The 26,873-nt window shown below is 39.9% G+C and overlaps 1 protein-coding gene across 1 annotated transcript in view; it reads left to right on the top strand.

Annotated features, from left to right (window-relative positions):
- The window catches only part of LOC128417492 (chloride channel protein C-like), a 70,769-nt gene extending 47,694 nt beyond the window's left edge, over window positions 1-23,075 (top strand). The window contains exons 14-16 of the mRNA XM_053396204.1: window positions 18,726-18,822; window positions 20,278-20,373; window positions 22,325-23,075. Of these exons, the coding sequence (XP_053252179.1) occupies window positions 18,726-18,822; window positions 20,278-20,373; window positions 22,325-22,555 (424 nt within the window). The 3' untranslated portion in view covers window positions 22,556-23,075. The remainder of the gene's footprint in view (window positions 1-18,725; window positions 18,823-20,277; window positions 20,374-22,324) is intronic.
- The last annotated feature ends 3,798 nt before the right edge of the window (window positions 23,076-26,873 follow it).

The raw sequence follows: 26,873 nt of genomic DNA, 5'->3' as shown, positions 1-26,873 counted from the left end.
AAGTAAGGATGAGAAAACAGTAGATATGGGAAAGGCCAAGTGTTAATGGTCATGAGCATCACTCAGCTCTATAGGGAGACCAATGACTACTTATTATAGCTACTCATATGCTAACAATTTCCAGGGAATGATGCCATCTAAATATAACTGCTAGGGTGGCATGTCCTCTGTGATAGTGGTTTTGAGGTAACTTTGCAGCAACTAGCAATTTGGCAGCTTGCAAACTAATTGGGAATTGCTGATCCCCCATAACATTTGCTGTCCCACTCTTGCTGTTTGGGTGGAAGCCAGTTTGGAAACTATTGGTAAATACTGAGGATACAAATGTTGGTAAGCGTAAGCAAGCTTCCTTTGAAAAACTTTCTAGTCAAAGACACTTCATTTTCCTGTTGTACTGCTCTGTCCATAAGCTTTAATGAGCTTTTTTTATTACATAATTTCAAGAAGAATAAAACATGGAAGCCATGTTATTAAGCAAATGGTCAGATTCACATGTTTGACTCAACTATTGTTAATTATGTAGTCCTTGTTTCCTGTTGTTTGGTCCAGTGCAAATCATTGCTGTTCTGCTCATCCCTTACTGATATCTGTAATAGATTATTTCACAAACAAGCAAACCATACAAATAGCCTCTATCCCATAATGGTATTTCAATCAAAAAAGAAAGCAGCAACAACAAACTGTTCTTGGGGGAATATCCCAACATTATAACTTTTGGCTTAGTTTCGATGAGCAAACAACAAGAAGATGTGTGCTTATGTGGGTGGGTGTATGACATATATAAGAAATTGGACACACCCTACCTTTTTTGCCGTCTAGACAACTGTTTCCTTGCTTACCCCCAACCATTAATGCATTTTTCCCAATAAAAAATTATAAATAGTTGGAATGTAAGCAGGGACCTCTTTACTCAGTTAAACCTGAAAACCTGGAGATGATGGACTATGAGTATCCACTTGATCACATCATTTGGGCATTTCAGAAGAATAAAAAACAGTTCCTTAAGATGAGTCACTTGATTTGAAATCTATACAAGTTATCAGAGTGTAATCCATGATGTGCATATTTGGGTGAAGTAATGTGCATTTCATTTCAGTTGCATTAAATTTTAAACCCTAGTGATAATTTCCCCCAATGTTCCTTGTCACACACAGCTGTTTCACATATTGTGAAGGGCAAACGAGATTCTCCTATTGAGTTAGCCAATCAAGAATTCTTGATAAGTGTATCTATATGATGCACTAGTACCTACCGGTATATGAATATTTGTAACATTCATACTTTAAAATGTCACATTTGTACTGTATGCCTACAAACAAAATAGGTTGGATCCAGGTTCAGTTAACAAGTTGTTGTTGTTGTTTCTTACTTGCCTGCACCATAAGATCCCAAGGTGGGTTGCAGCAATGTAGCAACATAAGAACCTGCCTTATACCATGTCAAATCGTTAGTCCATCTAGCTCAATATTGCCTATATTGACTGCATGTTTCCACACAAGAGTCCCTCCCAGCCCTTCCTGGGGATTTCAGGGATTGAATCTGATACTTTCTGCATGCAAAGCAGATAATCTGTCAAGTGACCTGTGGCCCCATCCCTAAATACAATATTTAAAATTGTTTAGAACAAGTTACTAAAATATGGCTTACTGTGACTGCATGAATACGTGGGCTCCTGGAGAGAGGCTTGCAATCACTTTGCTCCTGCTTGGTCCTTTTTGCTCACACACCATGCTGAGCTAAGGCAAGGTTTGGCTTAGCATGTTGTCTGAACTTGGATGTATGGTTAAGCTCTGTCCTTGCTAACTATGACCTGTAACAATGGTATGATTAGCAAAGGGAGAAGGTTTAACCACAAGCCCTGGTTTGGCTTAGCGCAGTGTGTGATGAAGGAGCAAAAAGCACCAGGGTAGAGCAAATCAGTTGCGTGTGTGCATTTGTGTGGCCATGATAAGCCATGGTTTGGCTTACTGTGTCATGTGAACCAGGCCATGGGACTTAAGTCATGACCCATTAACTTCAATGGATCCTAAATTCAATGAATGTCTGGATCCAACCCAAAGTGTGAAGAGACCAACATATATTCTTATAATGTTTTTCTGTCATTGTCCTGCTGCTTCTGTTAAATGATATTAAAAAGCATACGAGAAACCACAGAACTACACTGCTCATGGCTCGCAAACTATGGTGTCCACCAGGTTGAATATGTTACATTAAATAAACATAACCCACACATTTATTTCCCAGCTGTCCACTGCAATAAAACCAGAACTGATGCTAATAAATGATCGAGCCAAAATGCTTGTCTCATTCTTTCCCTTGTTAACTTGCCCATACCATTTTGAACTTCCCATCACTTGCCAATTGTGAGAGTGTCTGATAGTTGTAAAATACCGCACTAAATCACAAAACAATGGGAATAAAAAGTGAAGGTGTCTGCCACATCTTCACGTGAATCAGTAAGGGATGAGAACCCAACAGTACTAGGCACTGTGAAAAATGTGTTATCTGTTTGTTTGAGAAGTAGGAAGCCTAAGGACTGTGTTCAATGTTATTCCTATGCATAGCAGACCCCCCAAACAGGTCCATTAATTGAAATGAATCTACTCTGAGTATAATTTAGCTGAAAACATCCCTATCGTTTCTAAATTTTAACAGTTCTGCAAACCTGTACCACACTACAGTTTTTGGAGTTCTTACCAGAAAACTGTGACAATTTTACAGTTCAGATGTAATGATAAACTATGGTTTCTTGACCCAAGAATGAACCATGTGCCCAGTTACTCCTCTCTCTCTTTGTATGCCTTGCTTTATATTATGTCATTTTAAAGGAGTTTTCCATGATGACTGAACCGGAACACTGTGGTCATAACTATGTTTGCATGGGACGTGCATTCTATATATGCCTGGCATCTACGTTTCCATTACCTGGGAACTAGCCCTTCAGGACCACAAATAACTTAGAGTGAATACTTTAGTGCTAGGAGAATCTTTCCCCTGTAGGCCTGGCTGTATTCTGACAGGCTTCTCTTAGGTCTGATAGAGCTGATCCAAAAACTAGCTTTATTTCTTTTTTAACCACAATATATAGTAGCACAATGTGTGTAATTTTAGGGGTATTGTTCTGGGTTTGGGTTAGAGTATCCTCACAACTATTATTCCTTGCAATTATTATTATTATTATTTGTTTATTATCACCATTTGTGGTTCACAAGACACCTGAGAAGGCAAGGCCAGAGATTTTTTCCAGAAAAAGGTGAATGGCAAGCTAACTTACAGAAGGCTTGTCCCAGAAGTGGGGGAGTGAAAGATTAGGCAAAAGTGAACTGTGAGTGGCTGCATGGTATGATGCTTTAGTTTAGGGAGCAGGGGGAAGAAAGGGGGATGTTGTGGAAGCTGGGAAGTTAGAAAGAGGGAGGATGTGACTTATTGCAATAGATCTGACTGAAAACACTTCAAAGGGAGGGTGAATGGGGGTCCTCAACATTGGGGTGAAGAGCAGGAAGAGCTGGTGTGGCATGGCAAGGCTTTACCAACCAAGGATTGCGGGACAATGGAGTGAGAGATGGGCCCCCAAAGCTGGGAGTTCCATGAATCTGTCATACTGCATGTGTGCCTGCAAGAGTGCTCTCTTTAAATCAAGCTGAGTTCAGGGGGCCAAAACCAGTTATAGCCTTAAAAAGACAGAAACTGGCAGCAGCTCAGGTGGCAACAGAAATAAAGATTTCCAGATGAAAAAGGGAGGTTGATGGCCTGTGCTTTACTGAATAGACGCATGCTTCAGGCTAGGTGAGTGCAGTTCAGTACTATTTGGAAGAACTCTGGGCTGTGAATAGTCACTTGGTAAGTAGTAAGGGGTTTTCTTGATTGCGTTACAATCTGGGGAACTTTTGCCTTTTGTGCATCCAAGAACTCCTTAGCCTGAGGCACAGAGGAACTGGAAGCTCTCTTGTTCATGGTGACTAGCGCTGCAAACACACTTTGTCCTGGCATGCCAGCTTTTGCCAGCTAGCTGTTAACAGGCAAGAGGGGGATTATGAGCCAAGGTGTTCGTATGGGGACAAAATTGAGACAATCTTGTGCTCTCTGGTAACATGCTACTTAGCAATCAAGATAAGAAACCAGGATCTGTTTTTGAACTAAGGTTGTTACATCTTAGCCAGGCCTAAAGATAATGTAGTTAGGAAATAATTCTTTTCTCTCTGTGGAGCCAGTTCTCTCACCCACCTTATTTTCATAGAACCATAGAATTGTAGAGTTGGGGTCATCTAGTCCAACCTCCTGGAATGCAGGAATTTTGATACCACTTTTCCAAATGAGTGTCAAAAGCAGCTTCTGAGACTGAGTGCCAAACTAGATATTATAAGACAGACCTTTTTAAAAAGTATTAGCGTACCACCTTTGAAGATAGTTTGGAAACTGTAGCTAGTGCGGTATGTGGCCACCTAATTCAATCAATCTCCTTTGTTGGCATCGTATACATGGATCAGAACACAACACAGTTGACAAAACACGGCAGGATCTACATTAGGATAAAACTGTCCAGACATCATGAGGTACGAAGATGGCTCTTATGACCTATGGTGATGTAATTTCATAGTTTCACTCAAAAATCTTGCCACATTCTCCACAATGTCATGCTTTGGTATTCAGAGCCATATGCCATATGGTATCCAGCCATAGGGCACACCATTTGGCAGCCCCAGGATTTTGCACAGAAATTTGGATTGGATGCGTTCCAACGATTGGTTAACTGCACCAATCCATCATGGAACACCATACAGGAGTTGGGGGGCTACTTTATTATTGCTTGTAAGCCGCTCTGAGCCCGGCCTTGGCTGGGGAGGGCGGGGTATAAATAATAAAATTATTATTATTATTATTATTACTTTGGCGTTAAAGACCTTTAGTGAAGCTGTGAGCTGTTAGAGAAGAGATGGGTGATAGCCAGAGCTAGAGTATCCTCTCTGTTAAGTGCAAGCTTACAATGGTATTTCCAGGAAGCATTATATAGGATGCCTAGGTATTTAAAGTTTTCAACCTGTTCCAACGCGTTGCCACTGATCTCCCACCTACGAGGCTTCCAAGATCTTGAGAAAACAAGCACTTTAGATTTTGTGAAGTTCAGTTCTGGTCTGTTGGCTATACAATATTTCTGGCTGCTGCACACCTAATTGTTGACAGGCTCAAGATGAGCAGATCATATAACACCAATCTTGACACAGCTGTGCAGGATGCCTGCAAGTTTCTAGTCCCAATTCAAAGTGCTGGCTTTAGCCTTTAAAGCCCTATATAGCTTAGGACCCCAATATCTTTTGCAATATCTTTTGCAGCAACTCTTGCTGTATGAACCTAACCAAACCCTTCAGTCCTCTTCTGAAGCCTTTTTCAGGTTCCCCCGTTTGAGGTAGGTTTGGAAGATGGTAACAAGGGAGAAGGCCTTTTTATCTATGGTTTCCCATCTATGAAACACTCTCCCCAGTGAGCTCTACCTAGCACCATGATGAACATCATTTCAGTGTCAGGTTAAAAGCTATCTCTTCTCCCAGGCATTTGATGGATTATAATGACAAGCTGGTTGATGGGCTATTGAATGAAATGTCCTTGCTGCAGGAGCTTTTGTTTTTCGCTTGCTGGATTTGTGTATGGGTTATTGGAATGGTTTTATTAAAATGTATTGCTTTGTATGTTATGCCTTTTGGCTTTTAACCTTTTTTTGTAAGTCTCTTGGGGAATTTTGTGGTAAGTGTCTTATAAATAAAGAGAGAGAATTGTTGTTATATGGGCACTGGAGGGTCCAAGTTCAAATGGCTGAATGGCAGGAGGGAAGGGATTGCCCTTGGTCTGCTCAAAACTGTCCTCCCCAACCAGCTTGTCTCTCTTTCCCTCTTTGGTTGTGAAGAGGGAGAATAAAGTAATTTTGAGGGGACAAACAACAGGAAAGGAAAGGGCTGAGAGATCCCTCTTCTTAAGCACAGAAACTGTTTTTCAGTAAAAATAAAAACAAAATTTCCCTGTAGACATACTGCCTCTGCATCTTTCATGTAACATTACATCTTGTTTGGCTCTCTCACAACACATATTGTATTTTTTTATTGCGGCTCAGTCTTTGGGTCATTGAATTTTGCTATTCAAAGACTCCTGCTATAATAAGCACATTTGTTAAGCTTTTGTATCAATTTGTGAAAAGTATGAGAAGTAATTACTAAGGAACTATTCTGTTTTCTTTGCGTTTAGTTGTTGTTTAGTCTTTGTAATGTAGACAGGAACCTATTATTCACCAGGCAGAAATATGGACAAATCTGTCAATTTTTGGTTTCTCTCAGTTTCTTGTTTTTCAGTTCACTTCATCCTGTTTCCATATCAACTGAACAGTGGGAGGTTCAGGACAGAAAAAAGGAGGTATTTCTTCACACAGCACGTAGTTAAATCACAGAATTCACTACTGCAAGCTGTAGTGATGGTAGGGGTGCATGAATAAAATTCTCTTACGAAAATTTGTCAGTATCTTAGTGTTAATTTCTCCTAATTAATCTGCTTCTGTGCAGTTTTGACAAATATTCACATTTTTGCAAGCAATTTCCTCTAATGCAGCACATTTTTGTGTTACTTTAACTCATGTTTGACTTTTGATGCAATGCAAACTTTCCCCTAATGTATGCATTTTGTACATGTGGTTTGACTGGAGAACTGCATTGCAAAATTTGGAGAAAAACAAATTTTAAAGGGGAGCTGTGTTTCAGTTTGTATGTTGGTTTGACAAGCACAAATTGGGTAGTTTCTCATTAAAATGCCAACAGAATTGAATTTCTCCCCCATCCTTGTGTGATGGCTACCATCTTGGATGACTTTAAAGATAAATCTTGGATGACTTTAGATAAATTAATGGAGGGTAAGGCTATCAATGGCTACTTGCCACAATGGCTGTGTACTACCTTCAGCATACTGTGGGAGCACAAGCGCTTGTGCCCTCTGCTTACATGCTTCCAACAGGCATCTGGTTAATCACCATGACAACAGTCACTGTGAGAGCAGTGCTCTTTTTCTGTTCTGAACAATGCAGTAAATCTGTTGTTGCTTGTTTGTCTTGTCTGCCTTTCAACAAAAGGAAATATTTTCGATTTATTTAGCAGAACAGAAAAAGGTGAGAAACCAGAAACCATAATGCTGTATCATGTCTGTACAAATGTCCAACACTTTGCCTGTAAAGATAAACTAGTGAAAAACTTGTATTGCCAGTTTAGCAAATAAGTGAAACTTCTGGCAGTTTACCTGCGTTTCTGTGTAATTTCATCACTGAAGCAGCTCCTTTTCCTCCCATCCTTGGAGCTTACTGAAATTTCAGTGGTAGTTGGAAATTGGTAGTCTTCAGGCTAAACCGTTTTGCAAAAGAGTGGGCATTGCCAGAAACGTATTCAACCTGAAACTGACAGTACGCCAACATAAAAGTGGGGAGAGAAACTCTGCCAGTTCACTTGGGTGGCAGATATTTTTTGCTCATTTTTTGATAGTCTGACATTAATAAGCCAGCATAGTTTGTGCCCCGTATTGGTTGCTCATGCATTTTTTTTTAAATTGAAGGACTTCATCCTAAGCATTTCCTCTACTGCTAAAAAATATGACCTTAGGCAATGAATTGTCACTAGCCAGCAGTCTATGAGTTTATTCATTCATTTATTTATTCATCCATTCATTCCTGCCTTTCCAAACTGGTGGATTCAATTTCTCAGGATTCATTTTGACAACAGAGTTATTTGAAGCTCAGCTATTTTTTGCAAACGGAGGCTTGTTTCTGGTGCCCCAGGAAATAAGGCACTGTAATTAGATGACTTCAAAATGTTGCCACACTCCACATTAGAATTATACTAATGTGTGAATGGTTCTCTAGCAGCTATCTCGGAACTCCTATGAATTCTCGTACTGCATACTTAGAAGTGAAAGTGTGAAGTGCTGGTAGTACCCACACAGGTAGTAGCAAAACATCTCTGTAAGGAAAAGTCAATGTACCCTCTTAGTTTTCTTGACACTGTTTTCAAAAAGAATAGCAAGTACATTTAATATTAATTTGCATAGTGAGATTGCTGAAACCCATAGCTTGTTGGTTAGGAACATAAGAATGCCACCTTATACTGAATCAGAACTTTGGTCCATCTAGTGCAGTATTGTCTACACTTACTGACAGTTGCTCTCCAGGATTCCAGGCAGGGGACACTTCTACCAGGGATTGCATCTGAGATTGGGTTGCCATACGTCTGGAATTTTCCAGACATACCCTGAATACTGTTGCTGGAAGAAGTGTCTGGGTAGAAATTGGAAAATGTCAGAAAAATCTGGACATATGGCAACCCATGTCAGCAGTGCTGTTTGGGGTGTGATTTTACTTTTTAAAAAGCTCCAAAACATCTTCTCTCTCTCTCTTTTTTGCTATTTTGCCCAAAAAGCTCAACAACTTTGCCAGAAAAGCTCACTAACTTTTCTTTTGCTTGAGCCAGTTACTTGTTAAAATTCATCAAATCTATAATCTGGAAGATTGTTCAAAAACATCCATAGTCTTTAATTATTTTCTCTGGTAAGAAATGGCTCTTGTGTTAGAAAGCAATGGCAGAGCAGATGTACTCAGTAACAATAATGACACCACTGACGAGACAAACACTTTCATGGTGATGCATGGGAACACTAACTCCAAACTGCATTGTTTAGCTAATGCATGCTTTCACTCCAGTAAAGTGCAGTGTCACATAACTGAAAGTAAATTGAAGAGATCATAGTTTAGAAAATATGACAAAGTTGAAAACTTAAAGCTGCATTATGCAGTAATATCCTTTTAGAGATAAATAATTGATCCAAAAGACTACGTCTGTGTTATTATATGTTTATTAGGTATACTTTTTCCTCTGGTTGGCAAATGAAATCAAAAACTTGCTAAGCCAACATTTGCTTGGGGACATGTGTGTTTCATCAGTGTAACCATATGTTTTAAGTACGTGCTGCTTAAGAAAGAGAATACAATGAGATGATACATTGACCTATTTTGGCGATTCAACAGGGGAAATTTCAGTGGGTTTTATCCAGTTCTTTGGAGTACATCCATTCAAATCCATGAACCTAAGCTAGTCATGCTCATTAACTACAGTGGGCCTACTCTGTGTAGGACTAGCATTAGATACAACCCAATGTCATAATTGCTTTCAAGGCCTTCCTTCACTATAAGTGTATTGCACAAAAAAATGTGCATTAGTTTCTCATTTGTTCTAATCAGATTTCATATTCTCCCTCAGCTTCTCCACTGGACTATTTCAGCTTCTGAGTAGCAAAAGCACAATATGCTCAGTTAAAACATTAATTGCTATTGTCATTTCTGTGTATAATTTAATTACTTGAATGTCACAGGCATCTAGAATACTTTATAGCTATTGTAATACTTTGGAAAGTATGCCGTCCCCTGCAGCACAATTCTAGTGTGGGAGTGCTCTTTTAACTATGGTATGTAGATTTTTGAAACAAATCACAATCAGGATTTGCCTCCTCTGTTTCTCTGGCATATAGCTCATGGTTTTGTTGAGTGCATGTGTGTGTACACACACATATTTTTCAAACATTTACCTTCCACTATGCTAGAGCATATATCTATTACTGTTTTTAGAGGAGCAAGGAGCACTATTTAATCTATGTTTAAAATAGAATAATTCTTTCTTTTCACAAGAAGGCTGTTCCTATCCTTTACACATACTGACAGGATATTATGCTGTTCTCATTGAAAGGGTTTATCATGCAAAGACTAAGGGCTTACTTTTATTGATCATGTAGAAAGCCACTTAAGTGACAGGAATGCAGATTTACCCAAGTCAGGTGTATAAGCAATAGTCACAGGAACAGTATCTTCTATAGACCAGTTGAGGGTCACTTTCCAGTTCCTCCTCCTCCTTCAGAACTAATTTTTCCCATTCATATGCAAATTTAAGTGATTAATGAAAACTCATACGACTGATCAACTAAATATGGTAAAATGGCCTTAGTGCTTGTATGCAAAAGGTTTCCTCCTAAAAATCTGATCAAAGTACAAATAAAAATAAAAATATTCAGATAAAAAACAAATAGATGATCATCCTGCTCAAAAGAAAATGTCCAGTGCAGTTTTCAAATCTTTCTTCTTTGCAGCCTTGAAAGAAAACTCTGAGAAATAAACTTTCTAAGAGGCCACATTTTTCCAAGATTAGCACAATAAAAAAGAGTCGTTCTCTAGGAAGAGTGCTTAATACAGTAAGTGGGGTACTTTTTTAACTGAATATTTTGTTCCATTTGTGATTTATTCAGAGCATATTTAAGTTTATCTTCCCATACTTAGGTGTTTGGTGCCTGAAAAAATGCATGAAGTGTGTGTGTGGTGTGTGTGTGTAGGTCAGAACATGTAGGATAGTCCTTACCCTTGGAGGCCATGTTCCAGCCATGACTCGCTTCTGCTGCATATTTGGTAGGGAGCCAGTATGGGTACAGATGTATGTAGGGCTATTCCATAAGGGTGGGAATACTGACTGTCCAGGATTTTCATCTCCGTAGAATGTCACTGAACCTGCAGCATCAGGAATGTGGCTGGTGTGTTTGTTGGTATACAGGGAATGGGTCTAACCTGTGTGTTCTTGTTTGGCATCCATGTCTACCAGATATATGAATAGGCTTCTGTCTGTCTTTTAGACCATGGACTTTTAGCACCAAGGACAGCACAACATTTTTAGCTGACGATCATTTTTTGCTTTGTTGTTGTCTGGTTGTTTCCCACCATCTCCTAGCTCCTTCTTTGAGAAACCCAGTCCTCAGAAGTATCACCTCTCCTGATATGTCTAGGATTAAACCAAATGAATGAGAGCCATGGGATAAATTTTGTGAGACTGGAATAAACAACATGAGACACTCTGTATTTCTTAAATAAGAACTATGGATTGTTACAAACTGTCCAGAAAATCAAGGCCAAACACCTAGACTGGTGCAATACCAAAATGTTGAACATTTTATCTTAGTTTGCCTTTGAAACCTTGCTCCCTCCTGAGCCTATGAGATGATGAGGCAAGTACAAACTACTGCCTGAAAGCAGAGTGTATATATGATTTATTGGGGGTGACATCTGATTATGTCATAGTCAGAGAAGACCCATTAAAATAATGACTAACTTAAACCCATTAAGTTCAGTGGGTATACTCTGAGTATCACTAAGTCACATGCTGCCCTTTATCATAGTGCTGTTAAAACTGCAGTAAATAACTGAACACAGTAGCGTTGACATTCTTCCATAAATCGCTGCTGCTAAAAATGTAGTAAGGCACAATAGGGAATTTGAAACAGAGCAAATGGGAATGGGAAAATGTCTGCCGTGATACACGATGTGTAGCTTCCAACCCTATATTGTAATCTGACCTCGCTAAACATGAACATATGCAGTCTACAAAGATGATAATGTTGGGAAGTTATAAGATTATAATTTAAATAGCAGTTTATGTACTTAATTCGTTCTGGAGGTCCGTTCTTAACCTGAAACTGTTCTTAACCTGAAGCACCACTTTAGCTAATGGGGCCTCCCACTGCCGCCGTGCCACCGGAGCACGATTTCTGTTCTCATCCTGAAGCAAAGTTATTAACCCGAGGTACTATTTCAGGTCTGTAACCTGAAGCATCTGTAACCTGAAGCGTATGTAACCCGAGGTACCACTGTATCTAAATGCAAATAATCTCTTAGTCTATACATGAATAATTTCTATATAGTTATTTTTTCTTTGTGCAGTTTTTTCTAGATCACTCTAAGGCAGCTGTCTGGAGCATAGTGTAAAATGTCTATGCCAAAGAACGCCATCATTTCACATTGTTTAAAAAGTAAAGGGTTTTGAGAGCCAGTGTGGTGTAGTGGTTAAGAGCGGTAGTCTCGTAATCTGGGGAACCGGGTTCACGTCTCCGCTCCTCCACATGCAGCTGCTGGGTGACCTTGGGCCAGTCACACTTCTTTGAAGTCTCTCAGCCCCACTCACCTCACTGAGTGTTTGTTGTGGGGGAGGAAGGGAAAGGAGAATGTTAGCCGCTTTGAGACTCCTTAAAGGGAGTGAAAGGCAGGATATCAAGTCCAAACTCTTCTTCTTCTTCCTCTTCTTCTTCTTCTTCTTCTTCTTCTTCTTCTTCTTCTTCTTTGTTTTGTTGCACAGATAGCTGTGCAGGTGTACAAAGCTCTTTCAGAGTGAGCTGGAGTGATGTAGTGTGTGAATTATAATTCTGAAAGGCAAATGAAAAACATATGTAGCCAAACTACAGCCTGTGGGTGGCTTTGAGGTAAGTATATGATGTTAACAGCTAGATTCAAATATGGTCATGATGGGAATGTTAATATGTATGGAAAGACTGATCATATATTTGTCCTATAGTGCAAGTATGTGATGGAGTCATCTGCAATTGAAAGTTAGCTAGGTTCATTATAAACATTTTTTTTTTTTTTTACAATACCACATCTTGGAAAAAGAGATGCAAGAACCTCTTCAGGGAATTTTGTTCAGTCTCAGAACCAGGCACAGCAATTAAAATCCTCTTAAACATTTAGGTGCATGTTTCCCTTCGTACTTTCTATTTCTGATCACCCAGCAAGAGGAAAAGTGACATGGAAAGGTTGAAAGTGTACTTTGAAAGAGCAAAATAATTTGTGTATTTGACAAAACATACTACCTTTATCATCTAGCAATTTCACTGATACCTCCTGGCTAGGTTTTGCTTTGGATGTATTTAAATGCATTTTTATATATTATTTCATTTCTTCAGTTATTGGTTCTTTGGATTCCTTCTTCACTTGTTTTACTATCAATTTACACTGGCTTTGTCAGAGTGTATGTTCTCCTTCACCCCAGTTTACACCAGTTGCTTAGTTGTAAAAATATTTCTTTCTGCCTTTTATGGTTTTTGTTGACTACCATTTAACCACATTGTCATAATCTTGGACTTGTTTGCACCCTTTCTAATTTGTACTCCACCCAGAGGAAGGATCATTGTTGATGTGTTTTTTGAAAATATATAAATGAATGCAAGAATTTTCTTTTTAACAGGGTAATTTTGTGTTTTTGTTTTGTGCCCAATGGAATGATTTATTATGTGACTCCACCCTGTGCTCCAAAAAGGAGGAAGGCTGGAGTAGAATGACATCAGATGAATAAAAATAAAGATAACTTTGCTCCCCCCCCATATAATAGTTCTACATGTTTCTATTCTTCCTTGGGTGCAGTGCTAAATAATGTAGCTCCAGCAGCAGCTATAGAGTACTGAAGAAAAGGGAGTATCTTTGGTTGAAAATTCCCCCCTTATTAGAAGGTCTGGGGCCCTGAGAGTTGTGGATGGTGATGCTGGGGAGCAGGAAAAACTTAATGCAGCCATTGCATTGTCCGAGAACTCAGTTTGAAGGCTGCCTCATTGTCTTTCTCTACTCTGTCAAATGTAAACCTCATTGAACAAGACCAGGCACTTCCAACAGGTAGATCGTGATTTACCGGTAGATCACTGGACATCTGTGGTAGATCACTGGTAGATCACTAAAAAAGGTAAAGGACCCCTGACAGTTAAGTCCAGTCGCAGACAACTCTGGGGTTGTGGCACTCATCTTGCTTTACAGGCCGAGGGAGCCGGCGTTTGTTCGCAGACAGTTTTTCTAGGTCATGTGGCCAGCATGACTAAGCCGCTTCTGGCAAAACCAGAGCAGCACATGGAAATGCGGTTTACCTTCCCACTGGAGTGGTACTTATTTATCTACTTACATTTTTGTTGTGCTTTCGAACTGCTAGGTTGGCAGGAGTTGGGATGGAGCAATGGGAGCTCACCCCGTCATGGGGATTCGAACCGGTGGCCTTCTGATCGGCAAGCCCAAGAAGCTCAGTGGTTCAGACCACTGCGCCACCCAAAGAAGTTCAACAAGTTTGGCTCCCCTAAAAAAAGCTAAACATTTTTTCCTGCACCCCCCAAAACCACGGCTTTCCTCCTCCCTAAAAGAAGCTCAACAACTTTGACCTGAACCCCACAAAAGGGGGTAGTCACTGCCAGTTTTTAACTCTGTGAGTAGATCACAGTCTCTTGGGAGTTGGCCACCCCTGAATTAGACTAATCACATCAATTGGCTTTGCAGCATATTCTGGTTGAATAAGTTGTAGCTGCATGGAGTCAGTTACTGTTCTTGGAAAGATATTTATAATCAAGTTGTATAATTTTGCCACTCACAGGATTGTATTCGGTGCTTTCGGTCTATGGGTGCAATGTCTCTTGTGCTAACAGAGGTCCATTTATAAATGTTGGGCAACAGAAGAATCCATCACAACTGGTCGACTTGTGAAATAATTGTGCAACAGCCTGTATGTACATACAAATAACACTTTTCTGCTTGTGGAACCTTCTGCACAAGAAGATCTGCCTGACTCCCTTCAATTTAGTTCTTCATTGGATGTACAGTGGTACCTCTGCTTACGAACTCTTCTGGTTATGAGCTCCGCTAACCTGGAAGTAGCTGCTCCTGGTTGCAAACTTTGCCCCAGGATGCGAACGGAAATCACGCACTGGAGGCCCCATTAGTGAAAGCGTGCCTCAGGATAAGAATGGTTTCAGCTTAAGAACAGACCTCCGGAACGAATTAAGTTCGTAACCAGAGGTACCGCTGTATACCTCATATTCTTAGACACATTTCCGTAAAGTCAAACGTAGACAGTAAAATGCAGGATGAAATGTGATGTCTTGATTATCTCACCCATAATATAATTGCTTGGACTACTTCTTCTTCTTCTTCTTCTTCTTCTTCTTCTTCTTCTTCTTCTTCTTCTTCTTCTTCTTCCTCCTCTTCTTCTATTAGAATGTACCCCTACAACAATTGCTTAATCTACATTGCGTGCATTTTGTAACTATTTTGTCAGGGATAATAATAATAATAATAATAATAATAATAATAATATGTCTGCCAGTTCCCTAATGTGTAGAATTTTCTATATCCACAGAGAAAGAAATTTTTGCGCAAGGGTGGGGTACAAGACCTTTCCCATTCTGATAGCTTTAGCATAGTGCTCAAGAATGAATAGTATCTAAGGTGGGACCTTTGGGTACAAACGGGCAATCTTAAATGTGTGTCTTTATGATGCCTGTTTCATAGCGAATATCATAAATTAAAAATGCTCTAAGGCCTTGCCAGGCTACCTTTGAAAAGAGGTTCTTTCCTAAAGGGGTTTCTTCCTTTCTAAATAAATAAAGAGCAGAGTAACAATTGCCAGTTCACCGTCTGATCTCTAGAACTTCCTGTTAAGCCCAAAATATAGTGCAAGAAACATGCTTGGGCTGCTGTTTTAGAGACTTGATGATGTGATAGGAAGGATATGTGCAACATCAAAGAATGATCTTGTTATACTTCTGAAGCGTGACTTCTGCAAGTCCAAGTGAAATAATGGGTGCTCATTTTTCTCTTGAATGTGGCAAGTTTAATAGCCTTGGATTGTTTTTCATTAGTGGTGTTCCAAAACTTTCCTTCATCGTACTTGCGGCATAGACGTATTGCGTGTCCATGTGCCTTTTTCATTATCCAGATTTTTCTTTCATTTCTCAAAGCCTAGCTCCTATGTGATTCCCTGCTGGTTTATTTCAGGCCAAAGCTGAATAATTTGGAATATGATCAAACTTACCAGCTAGACACGGGTGGCAAACAAATGTTCCTTTTCTTTTGCATTGTGCTAAATGGGACATTTGTTTTACTCCTATAAAACACAGCTAGTATGGGCTTGTTTTAGGAAAATAATAAACTCCAGGTCAGAACTAAAACAGGGTGATTTTCATTTTTGGCAAAACACCATTATTGCTGTTTTCGTTTCTTATAGCTTTTTATGGTGATCAGATATCTAATCTTCAATTGCCTTTCAATAAAGTAGGTGAAATAATTCTCTTTGGAGCAGCAGATGCACAGAAATTGTCACCATATGTATGTAATCCACCTGACAGCACAGTTTTTTATAAGCTTCCAACAGCCATCCTTACTAACATTTCAGGCAGCACATTCCAGAGAAGGTGTCATTTTCTTGCACCCAGACTCCATCTCTCTGTATCCTGAACAATGAGCATTGTACAGTGGTCAAAGGGGCCCTGTTTGGAGTTTTTGCTTCAGGTGTGAAAATGTTTGAAGTAGGGCAGCTTTGGTTAGGGCACACATACAATACGTAACTACAATGGTTTGTTACATCATGGCTACTGCTATGTTCTACCTCTGCTAACAGAGGCAATAGACCTTTGAATACCAGTTGCTGAGAATCATAGGTGGGCAGTGTTGCTGTGCTCAGGTCATGTTTGCTGTCATCTAACAGGCATTGGGTAGCCACCGTGAGAACAGGAGGCTGGACTAAATGGGCCATTGGCCTGATTCAACAAGCTGTTCTTATGTTCTTATGTAATGAAGCAGAGTATGGAGCACAGTTCAATTCAGAGCTATTATTTAAGAATACCAGATAAAGCATGTTCATGCTTGGGGAATTCCTAAATCCTTTATTGCCTGAAGAGGAAAACAAAGTGGCATGGATAGTTTCCAGAAGGGTAACTGTGTGAGTCTGCGGCAGCAAAAACAATGAAGTCTTCATGGCATCTTAAAGACTAACACATTTATTGTGGCATAAGCTTTCCTGGATATGAGTCAGTGAATGCTTATGCCATAACAGATTTGTTAGTTTGCACAGTGCCACAAAGACTTTCTGTTGGAATTGATAGATATATTGAACATACGCCATATTTCCATTAACTGCCTTTGAAACACCCCAACTCCGAAGCTTCCTTTTCATCTAGCCTGAATGGTGTAGCTAGTCCCACACTGACCTCCACTTACATGATACCTTTTACAGTGGCTTTGATTGCATAGCAAACTGTACTCTACTGGCTCTTTATATGAACCTCAACTGGTGTAGGAACAAAGTCAAGTTAGGCAGAAGTATTGACTTGTGTCCGGGATAAGTTAGAGCAGTCAGCCTCATGGGAGCCTTTTAGTGACACCTGATCTGGGTTTAAAGACTGCTCAAATGTGAGGGGAGCAATATTGTAATAGCCAGCCCCACCGACAACTGATACACATTTTTCTGAATGTCAGAAGTGAGCTCACATATGTGTGTGTGGGGGGGCTCTTTTCAGGCTCTGTTCATGTCAAACAAAGATGCATAGGTCAGGGGATGGCAATGTAACACCCATTCATCCAACATGAATATGTTCATTCTACTCCGATCTAATGTCTGTAAATGACTCATGTATGTCTGTACTGAAAACGTTGTCTAATGTGTGAACATGAAACAGCTGTCACTCTTTTCAGGCTCATAGTTTTAATGAAATTTAACAGTGTCTAGAAAAAGTCAACTCATAACAGAATTGAATGGTAGGTATAAATGAAATTTCAGATGGCCAAATGGGAAAAGGCCAATGGCTAAGATTCCAAATGTAAAACTGGCATTGTAATGAGCTATCTCGCAGGATTTGTATGAGGATAAATATCGTAACGCTCTTTGCACATTTACAACCAGATAATAATTTCGCATTGGCTCCTGCTGTTTACATTAACAAAATGCCTATTACCTATTAAACCTCCACTTGAATGAACTAGAGAGTAACTGAATACAACCTTGCTCAGCTTGTGTTTAGATTGCATGTCAAGTCTTCCGCAAGGTATCATTTGATATATCTGTTAAACCAATTCTGTTTCTCTGTGAGGCAATTTCTTTCAAACAGACCCATAATAACAGCTATTTGAAAATTGAATCAGGTTGCAGATATATATGGTTTTGAGTACAGCTGCTGTTTAAACCATAATATCTTGATTTAATACAAAACATGATGCAAGATGGATGTATAATGATTTATATACCATAGATAAAGGAAAGCTGTGTGAGAGATGCAGATTATATTTTTAAGAGAAGGTTGCTCAAACTTTCTTTTTCTTCCTTCTATCAAGTATAACTATTTCTTTTGCTATATGAACTTATAACAAAACTAATTATAACTGAATGGTCACATTTAATCAATAGAAAAAGAAGAGCAAATAACAAATCCTAAACCAATGGAAGTTCTGTAGGGTGTCAGTAGGTCATATGAGCAGTAGGTGGTATGACCAGCTGTCATTAAAAAAAACAATTCTAACGAAGATTTCGCTTTTGTGTGGCAAACTGAATTTATTGTGTTATATACCCTCCAATTTAAAACTATAGTGGTGTTCAGTTTGCCATACATACATGCTGTAAGCATAAGAACTTAGCTAGATCAGACTGAAAGTCCACCTAATCCAGCCTATCACATTCACTGTAGGCCAACCAACTGCCTCTGACTTTATGTTTGTCATATGTTCCAAAGAAACTGTAAGTCTCTAGTACCCCGAAGGAAACTAAACCTAGTGGTAGTGCAACTTTTGAACTTCCTCTCCTTTTAAGGAAATAGAGAACACAAAATAATAGGGATTTGGTTCTTACCTGTGAATTTTGGCCCGGCAGTATGGAAGACTATGGTGTAACACTTCTCTTAGTTGCTAATAGTTGTATGAGCTCATCCCCTGCCTGATATTTATTTGAATGTTCACTGGGAGTACAGAATTGAGCCATCATGAAGGCCAATGCCCAGAGGAACAACATAGATGAAAAATTCTGGATAAAAAAATAATCTTGGTCTCATAGCTATTTTGGAGTGGTCATTAGGTCTGCTGATGAATGTATTCTTCATGAAACTAGGCTTGAGCTCTGTGTGCTATTGGAAAACGAAGCCGTCTTTGAAAAGGAGACTACAGAAGACTCTGAATCTTGTGCACCTCTTCTTTCCTATCAGAAGGTAATAAATGCCCTTTTATTTATCTTACACACACACACACACGGAACAGGGAACACTTCTGGATCTGAGGACCAGGGTGGGCATTTACTGAGGCTTACCCCCTAGCAAAGGACCCACTGATTTTCTCTGGAGCCCCCCAGATTTTGCTGTTTCTCCTCCTCCCTATTGCTGTCTGTTCACTTGTTCCTTTTAAGTACGTGAGCAAGGAACAGCACTTTCCAGTCCCCTTATCCTCTCATGCTAAGTGGCTCTATGAATTAGGCCTAATGGAAGAGGGCAAGTGAAAGGGCTGTAGATACAGGAATGTGAAGGACATCGGTCCACTCAGAGAGGGATCCCACTCTGGGCATCTTGCCCAAGGGCCTGCTAAAACCTGACACTGGCCCTCCTGGAGATCAGACTGCTAGTTTTGAAAGTAGTGGTTGGTAAATACTACATATGTGTTATACAACTCCATCCTTCCCTTGCTTCCTGCTTGTAGTAGCCTAGCTTTATTAGTTATTCTATTCCCAGAGTGGAATTTTTTGCTGCAAAAGACTGGTAAGAATGTGAGTGACTGTTTTTCCTGTGTTCAGATGTAACAATTTCAAAGTAGTGGAACACTATAGTAGTGCTTCAAGCAATATTTCTAGGAAAATCCAGTTCTATAAGGGAGATGATTACATAGAAGTTTGTAGGGCTGATTATTATTGATTATTGAAAAAATTTATTCTGTGATTTTGATGATTTTGATAAATTTTAGTTTTGTAATAAACCTGTAATGGAATATATTGTTGTATTTGTATCTGTTGTGAATCCATGTTGAGTTGGGGCATTGCAGAAAAATGGAATATAAATCAATCCGGCATGAGTTGCCTCTCCCAGATCTCAATCTGCTGTTTTTGTTAGCATCTGTCTGTCTCAGGAGACAAAGGAGTATGCGTCTTTAAGTCAAACTGCCGCATTAGCAGCCCCAAAGTGACTTCCCTAGGGTGCAAGCCTGGCCAATGTCTATGGAGGTCCTGGGTTGCCTATACAACAAGATGTGGTCCAAAGGAAAACAGAGCAATACAGTTAGAACCAGTTTGGCTGCAGGAGTTGCTGGAAGGAGGCATACAAGGTGCCATCCTCCATCTTAAGGACTCCACTTCATATTTGTGTAGGGTTTACTCCTTAGTCTTTTCTTCTCCCAAAGATCCACAAGGCAGCAGAGGTTTAAGATCAGAGTTTTCCTTCTCCTAGATGGGCTACCCTCCAGGGTAGGGAAACTCTATCTGCTCTCACCTTGCACTACAGCATGTCAGAAACCATCACCTTGACCTGCTGGATTTAGATGTCACCCCCACCCAGGACCTTTGTCCCGTAGGGTAAAGAACTTCAGTGAATTTTTCTGTACTAATAGGTTTCCTTGCTAGAAACTGAATCTGGTTGCATTGCACTGCACTAAATAATAGTAATGCACCTTGTCTATTGCAGATCAGAGTTGAAAAACTGCCTAATCAGCAACGGATGACCATGTTGTTGGGTCGCTACACTACGGACCCTCAGTATCAGCAACGCTTCATCAATCTGGTAAGAGCGGAGCCAGCTCTGAAAACAAACATTTCCTCCACGAACAATGTGTTTGTTATATTTTCTCTTCTGTTTATGACGGCTCTGTCAGCTACACTGATTTACATAAACACTGCCAATCCCGGGACGCTACACTCTCAACAAAAGTAGCCGAGTACAAACAGCATTCCTGAGTTTTAATTCATATTATATAAACATAACAGATGTTGATACGATGAGCCAACAAGAAAATACAACAAAGGCAACCATTTCAAGGGGGTTTGCGATTAAAACACGTTCCAGATTGGCGAAAAGATCCAGTGTTAATGGAACAAATCATTTAAATGTCAGTGTTTGACTCCTATGGAATTGCAAAGACACAATGTATAGCGAAGCTCTTGAATTTTCCCTGCTCTCAAACAGCACAAGGAAAAACTTATTTTCCTGTCTTTGTATTCCCATATATATTTTCATATTTCACTGCTGTGTTGGAAAGCTAAAGTGAGAGGCAGCTTTGTTTGGATCTCTCATAAAGTGACTAGAAGAATAGCAGCAGCACTGTGTTGTCTGTGAATGACAATATTTTATTTACAGTAGCTGGAGGACAGCTTAAGAACTGCCTTATGTCTTTCTACAAGCATTGTCTCCTACCTATGGCACACACACAGCAACCTCTTTAAGGTGATTTTGGTTAACCTTGTGGTTGTGATATAAGAGAGGTGGTAGATGGTAGGTATGTTGGATCCAAGTGGTTGGGGGCTTTCTGGCTGAGGGCTTTCCAGTTTGTGTCTTGAGGACCATCCGGAACCAATATGCAGATCACACTGAGCAGTGCTGTGTACATTTCCAGTGGAGCAATTCATCAGGGGCAACCATCAACATGAGTTGAAGCTTCTGAGCAGTTGTCAGGGAAACCCCAGCAAGAGTGTTTTGCAGCAATCTAGCCCGGGAACTATAAAAATGTGAGTGATTGTCACCAAGTGAGAATGTTTCTTGACTTGGGGTGTTTGTTTTTAGTTTTAGGAATTGTGTATCTGCATTAAACTTTCTGCTGTGACAATTTAGTAAATGTAGAAACAATGGATTTAACCTCAAGGCCACTTCATACCTGATGTTTCCTTGACCATGAGATCACCTCTCTTCACATCAGCTTCCTGACTGGCATGGTTGTGGCAAAATACACTTGTGCTGTGCATCTAGCTTTTCCTACACAGAAATAATCTCCGTAGCTTTATGTGTGAAATCCTGACTCCACTTTATGGAACCCATCTCCATGTAAGAAGAACACCCTATGTTAGCAGTTCTCAACCTGTGGGTCCCCAGATGTTGTTGGACTACAACTCCCATCATCCCTGAGCTCTGGTCTTGCTAGTTAGGGGTGATGGGAGTTGTAGTTTAACAACATCTGGGGACCCACAGGTTGAGAAAGGCTGCCCTATGTGCAGTGACTCTTTGCTTTGCTTGTAGCAAAACTGGTGGCTGCAGTGGTTCTTCAGCCAAACTACCTTGTATTCTGAGTGCCAGAGTGGTATTTAAAATTGCCTTCTTAGAAATAGATTAATTTTATTTCCCCTTTTTGTTCTTTCGTTCTTTCTTTCTGCAAGTGTCTGCTGTGGAATGCTGTAGGATGTCATTAAGAGCAATGTAACAAAACCTCACTATAAAACGTATTTGGTTTAACAAACTGCCACATGCCTATCAAAGCCACGCAGAACTCTTGAACGTACCACTGGAGTTTAGCTTTAACTGCCCTTCCCTGTATGATCTGTGTACATTCCTGTATCAATGTGAAATTCTAGTGAAAAATGAAACCACTATTATACCATGTTTTTTAAAAAAGAAATAATTTGAATGTACCAATGAGATAAAACAACAACGACCACTGCATTGTGCTCTTCTTTCATTTGGGAGTTAAGATATGATAAGGTTACACCTGTTTTCTCTTAATCCTTTACTTTACTTTATCTTGCAGGAGCCCTACATAAACAAATCTGCAGTGTCGGTTCAAGCCCATTTCTCACTGCAACGCACATACATCATATTTCGGTCTCTGGGCCTTCGGCACCTGACAGTTGTTGATTTGCAGAACCAGGTTGTTGGGATAATCACCAGAAAAGATCTGATATCTTTCCAGTTGGAAGAGAAGCTGGGACTCCAGCAGTCATCAAATCAGCTTCACTCTGATGATGAGCTTTTAGACTAGGAAGCAATCTGAACAGGGAATGCTCAGTTTAATTTCATAAAGAACAAGTATGTGTGCTCATCTTTAAATCTGGATGTGTGTGTATTACAGTGTATCCTCTGCATAACAAATGGATATGCCTTGCCTAATTTTCCCAGTTACCAAATCAAAAAATAGGGACAAATAGATTATCCAGGCTTTGAGTTCATACAGTTGGGATCTCATTCCCAACTCACACAGTTCTTTCTCATTCCAATCTCAGATAGGATATAATAATAGCATATAAGGTGCAAACAGCAATCATTTTTATTGATTTATGTATTGACTGTTTTATTGCTTTATTTTGTGAAAATTTTTATATTGCAATGTTAACATCTTGTGTAAATCACATAGGGATGATGTGTCTTAAATGGTATAAACACATCATTAATAATTAAGTATTCCTACCTAAAATCATAACAAGTGTGCTATTTCTTCCTTACAAGATGGTACTAAGGGCCAAACTATATGCAACTTTAGTCACATACTATAGTCCTGTTCTTAAGTGCAGGTTTCTTCCCCCCCTGTCTTTATCCGGGGGTGCAAGGGCTGCGGGGCACCCCGGCGCCAAATTCTAGGGAGCGCCAGATGTATTTGGGGGGGGGCGCATCAAATGTATACGTACTGTATACCGGTCCCTCTCAAAAGTCCCCGTCCCCCACCTCCGTCACTCTGTTACTCCATAGCATCAAATATTCCCAATGAGTCAGGAAACAAAAGCAGTTATTTCTGCTGCGTTGTTGTTACAAGTGAGCGATTTTCCTCCCCCCAAAAAGGTCAACAACTTTGAGTTTGACCCTCTAAAAAATTTGGGGGTGGCTAAACTAAATTTGGGAGCGCTGGGTGGATCTTTGCACCCCAGCGCCGCATATGCTAAAGACGGCCCTGCTCTCTCTCCACCCCCACCCCTGGTGTGGCATGGACTGGACTCCTGCATTGCAGGGGGTTGGACTAGATGACCCTTGTGGTCCCTTCGAATTCAACGATTTGACTCATATATTCAATGAGTCTATGAATATGATAGCAAGATTCTGTGAATGTGTATCATGAACTTTCACAATGGGTAAAAGTACCACGTCTGTAAAGGCACAGTCTGTAGTACATCCAAAACTCTGTTCACTGGTTCTTTCATTTCCCCTTCCTTTTCATGTTTTATACTATGTGATTTGTACCAATAAATGAATAAAGTTGCTGCTCATAGATGAGAAATAAAGAGTGATCACCCTGAGTGGTACATGGACACTAGAAGAATAGGATAGAAATGTGTATATTCATTACTGTAAGTTTATTAAAGGCTTTTCATTAGTATAAATGATAAAAATATTGCATTTTTAAAAAATAAGCAAGGTTAGTGAGTATGGCATTTTATGCTAAAATATTAACATCAGTAGATTGCTGAGATCTTCATAGGATAGTTCTAATGTTGACCGTCCTTCTGCTGGTTGGGTTGCAAGTACATTTCTGTTCATAGAACAGAAACTTTCCTGCTAGTGCTACAACTCTGAAACTCTTTTCACAGATTGGCCCACATTATTATTCTTTTTGGACACCAAGTAAAGATTTACTTGCTTTTGAACACATTATTTTGGGTAGAACTGTCTCTTTGCTTACTGCTGTTTTTCTTCATTTTTTTCTGTTTTCCGTCCTACAATTTGTCATTTGCCCTCTTAAGCATCTGTTTGACTGTAATGGTTATATAGACATTATTAAAAGAAGTTCAGCTATTTTGGGGTGGACCACTTACTCAAATGGTGGGGCCAATTTTGATTCCAAGTTCTACACAAATACATCTATTTGTTACTTGTTCTATCAAATTTACATAAAACGCACTGTGAAATGTATTATGCAAAATAAAAAAGGTATAGCAAACAGAAAGATAAATTTTAACTTAATTTCTTAAGTTTTATTTTAACTTAATCCTTTACAACACCAGATTTTGGACTTCTCTATTTTTTTCCAGCTGGGTTGAGATGGTACCAGCCTTCATGTTGGTGGAATTTTCTCCCTAGGTAAATGGGTTCAGCCTGTAACATTGTTGTGCAACATTTATGACTAGAATCTTTTCCATTTTACTAGTAAATAAAAACCTGAATAAGTTCTGTTTGATCACATCCCAGTGTACAAACACAGAAAATCATTTAAAAGCTTCTCTGCTATGACACTACTGGAATATGTGATTCATCCTATGAATAATTTTATTAGATTTTATGCAAGCAAAGTAATAAGGGGAAAAACTCCTCAGGAAGTAGATGGGCACAGATTATTCAGACAAAAGATAGGAGTATCAAGTGGGGCAGTGATCTCATGCTAGACACAGAATTACTAGTAGGTAAATATTGATGTTTTTAATTAGCATTGCTTGATGAAGTCTTCCATCATTGTGATCTTTTCCTGAATTTTGCTGCAAAATTCAAGAAATGTCTGAGAAAATAAATTGCTTGTTACACTTTAAAACAACACAACAGCAACAACAAAAACCCTCGAGTTTCAAAATGGGGGTAAATGGTTTCTTCAGGACCCTGATTCTGAAATTCATATTGGGCAGGGGAGCATTGAAGACATAAATCCTTGGAGAAAAATGGCAGTAATGGGGAAAAGGAGAAGTGCAGAAGCAGGCCTTGGGCACACACAGTCCAAATATCTAGACTTGGTCCTGTTTTCCATTTATGGGTGGCAGTTTATTTTTCCAGTTTCTCAGAATCATTGATTTATTAACCAGCTTTGCAGCAGATCAGCACTGTGGCTGTCCTTTCATTCATGCTCCTTTCATAAGGTTGCCAACTTATTTTCTTAAATGTTTGCCAGAGACGCCACATGTCACTGAGGATCCTCAGCTGTGCTGTCTCTAATAGGCAGACAGGCTCTAGAGCTAAAAAGCAAATGCCTCAATGCTTTTGGCAGTCTGGTCTGCAACTCTTCATAGGCTCCTCCATGAATTGTACATGTTTGTGTGCGCACATATGCAGAAAGTAATATATTGGTTAAATGCCTGCAGCTTCTTTTTGTTAGACATTTCCACAATCAGTATTGTTCAATTGAACGAGGAAGGAGACAATCTTCAAATATCAAACAGAACTTTAAAAAAAATCTGATGATTGATTACTGACATGATACATCTGATCTGATTCCTACGAAGTTAGTCTCTGCCAGCAAGTAGGTTTGTGACAATAATTCAGTCAATTGCTTTAGTGTAAAGTTTGTTGCCTTTGGCATCCAAATATGTGAGATGATGCCAAAAAAAGGTGTGCATGCAAATGCAAAACAAAATGGCATACTGACACCTTAGCACCAACCCATAATTAGGAATAAAGTGAGCAGAGCCTGAATATAGTTAGTAAATTTAACATACCACATTGATTATAATTTGGAATGTTAAGTCTTAAGTGCATACATGATCTTGGATGGCAAGTCCACGGGAACTGTGGATAATCTGAAAACAGTATGGGAGGAAGATATAGAAAGAAAAATAGACCCTATAGTATGGAATGTAACATGGTCCGAAAAGCCATTCAAATAAGTGTTGGCACATGTACAAGAAATCTCCCTCAGTGTTGTACATAGATGGCACTTCACCCCACTAATCCTGAATCATGATGTCATGAATGGGCAGGATGACCGAGAGGAGGAAGAGGATCTTGGTGAGGGATGTAGCTGCTACTGGTTCACACCGGGGCAAAGCTGGGAGTGGAGGAGGAGAGGTTGGGGGCATAGAAAGTACTCATGGGGTGACAGAGGATGACAAGGGGATGGGGGGTCAGTGCACAGGAACCAGAGCTAGAAGGACCCATCACCAGAGCCAGAGGGGCCCCCATCTCCATGAACATGGTGGGCTCTGAGGTGTAGGGAGCAGAGGGAGCTGAGGCAAGCAAGGGCCCACAGCCCAGCTCCCTAGCTGGCCAGGTGGGGCTCATAAGCTCTGGTAGGAGCTATGTGATTCCTCAGCTGGAGTAGGCTTGGAACAGGTGAGGGTCACATGCCTCGTCAAGCCCAGATGCTTCAATTAAGAGTCAAGGGGTGAAAGGGTATGCAGAGCTGAGGTGCTGTGTCTGCTTAACTTTCCATATTGATAGGCCACAGCTTGGGTGTCTTAGAAGTTCCATGGGACTGTGCTTTTCGGGACTCAACTCCAGGTTCCCTGACCATGTGTTTCCTGACCTATTGGACTACCTGATAGCATGTGCCCTTGGGACTTTATACACCAGCAGGACCAGTTGCCAGGGGTTCAAGACACATTGATCAGGAGGTAAGGTCATTATGTTGGAGAGGATGTGGGAGTAAAGGGTCTTTCTACTATTTGTTA

Source organism: Podarcis raffonei, chromosome 7 (genome assembly GCF_027172205.1).
Source record: "Podarcis raffonei isolate rPodRaf1 chromosome 7, rPodRaf1.pri, whole genome shotgun sequence".
In the NCBI taxonomy this organism is placed as follows: domain Eukaryota; kingdom Metazoa; phylum Chordata; class Lepidosauria; order Squamata; family Lacertidae; genus Podarcis; species Podarcis raffonei.
Note: the sequence above shows the minus strand (reverse complement) of the source record. Positions and strands in the feature narration are given on the sequence as shown.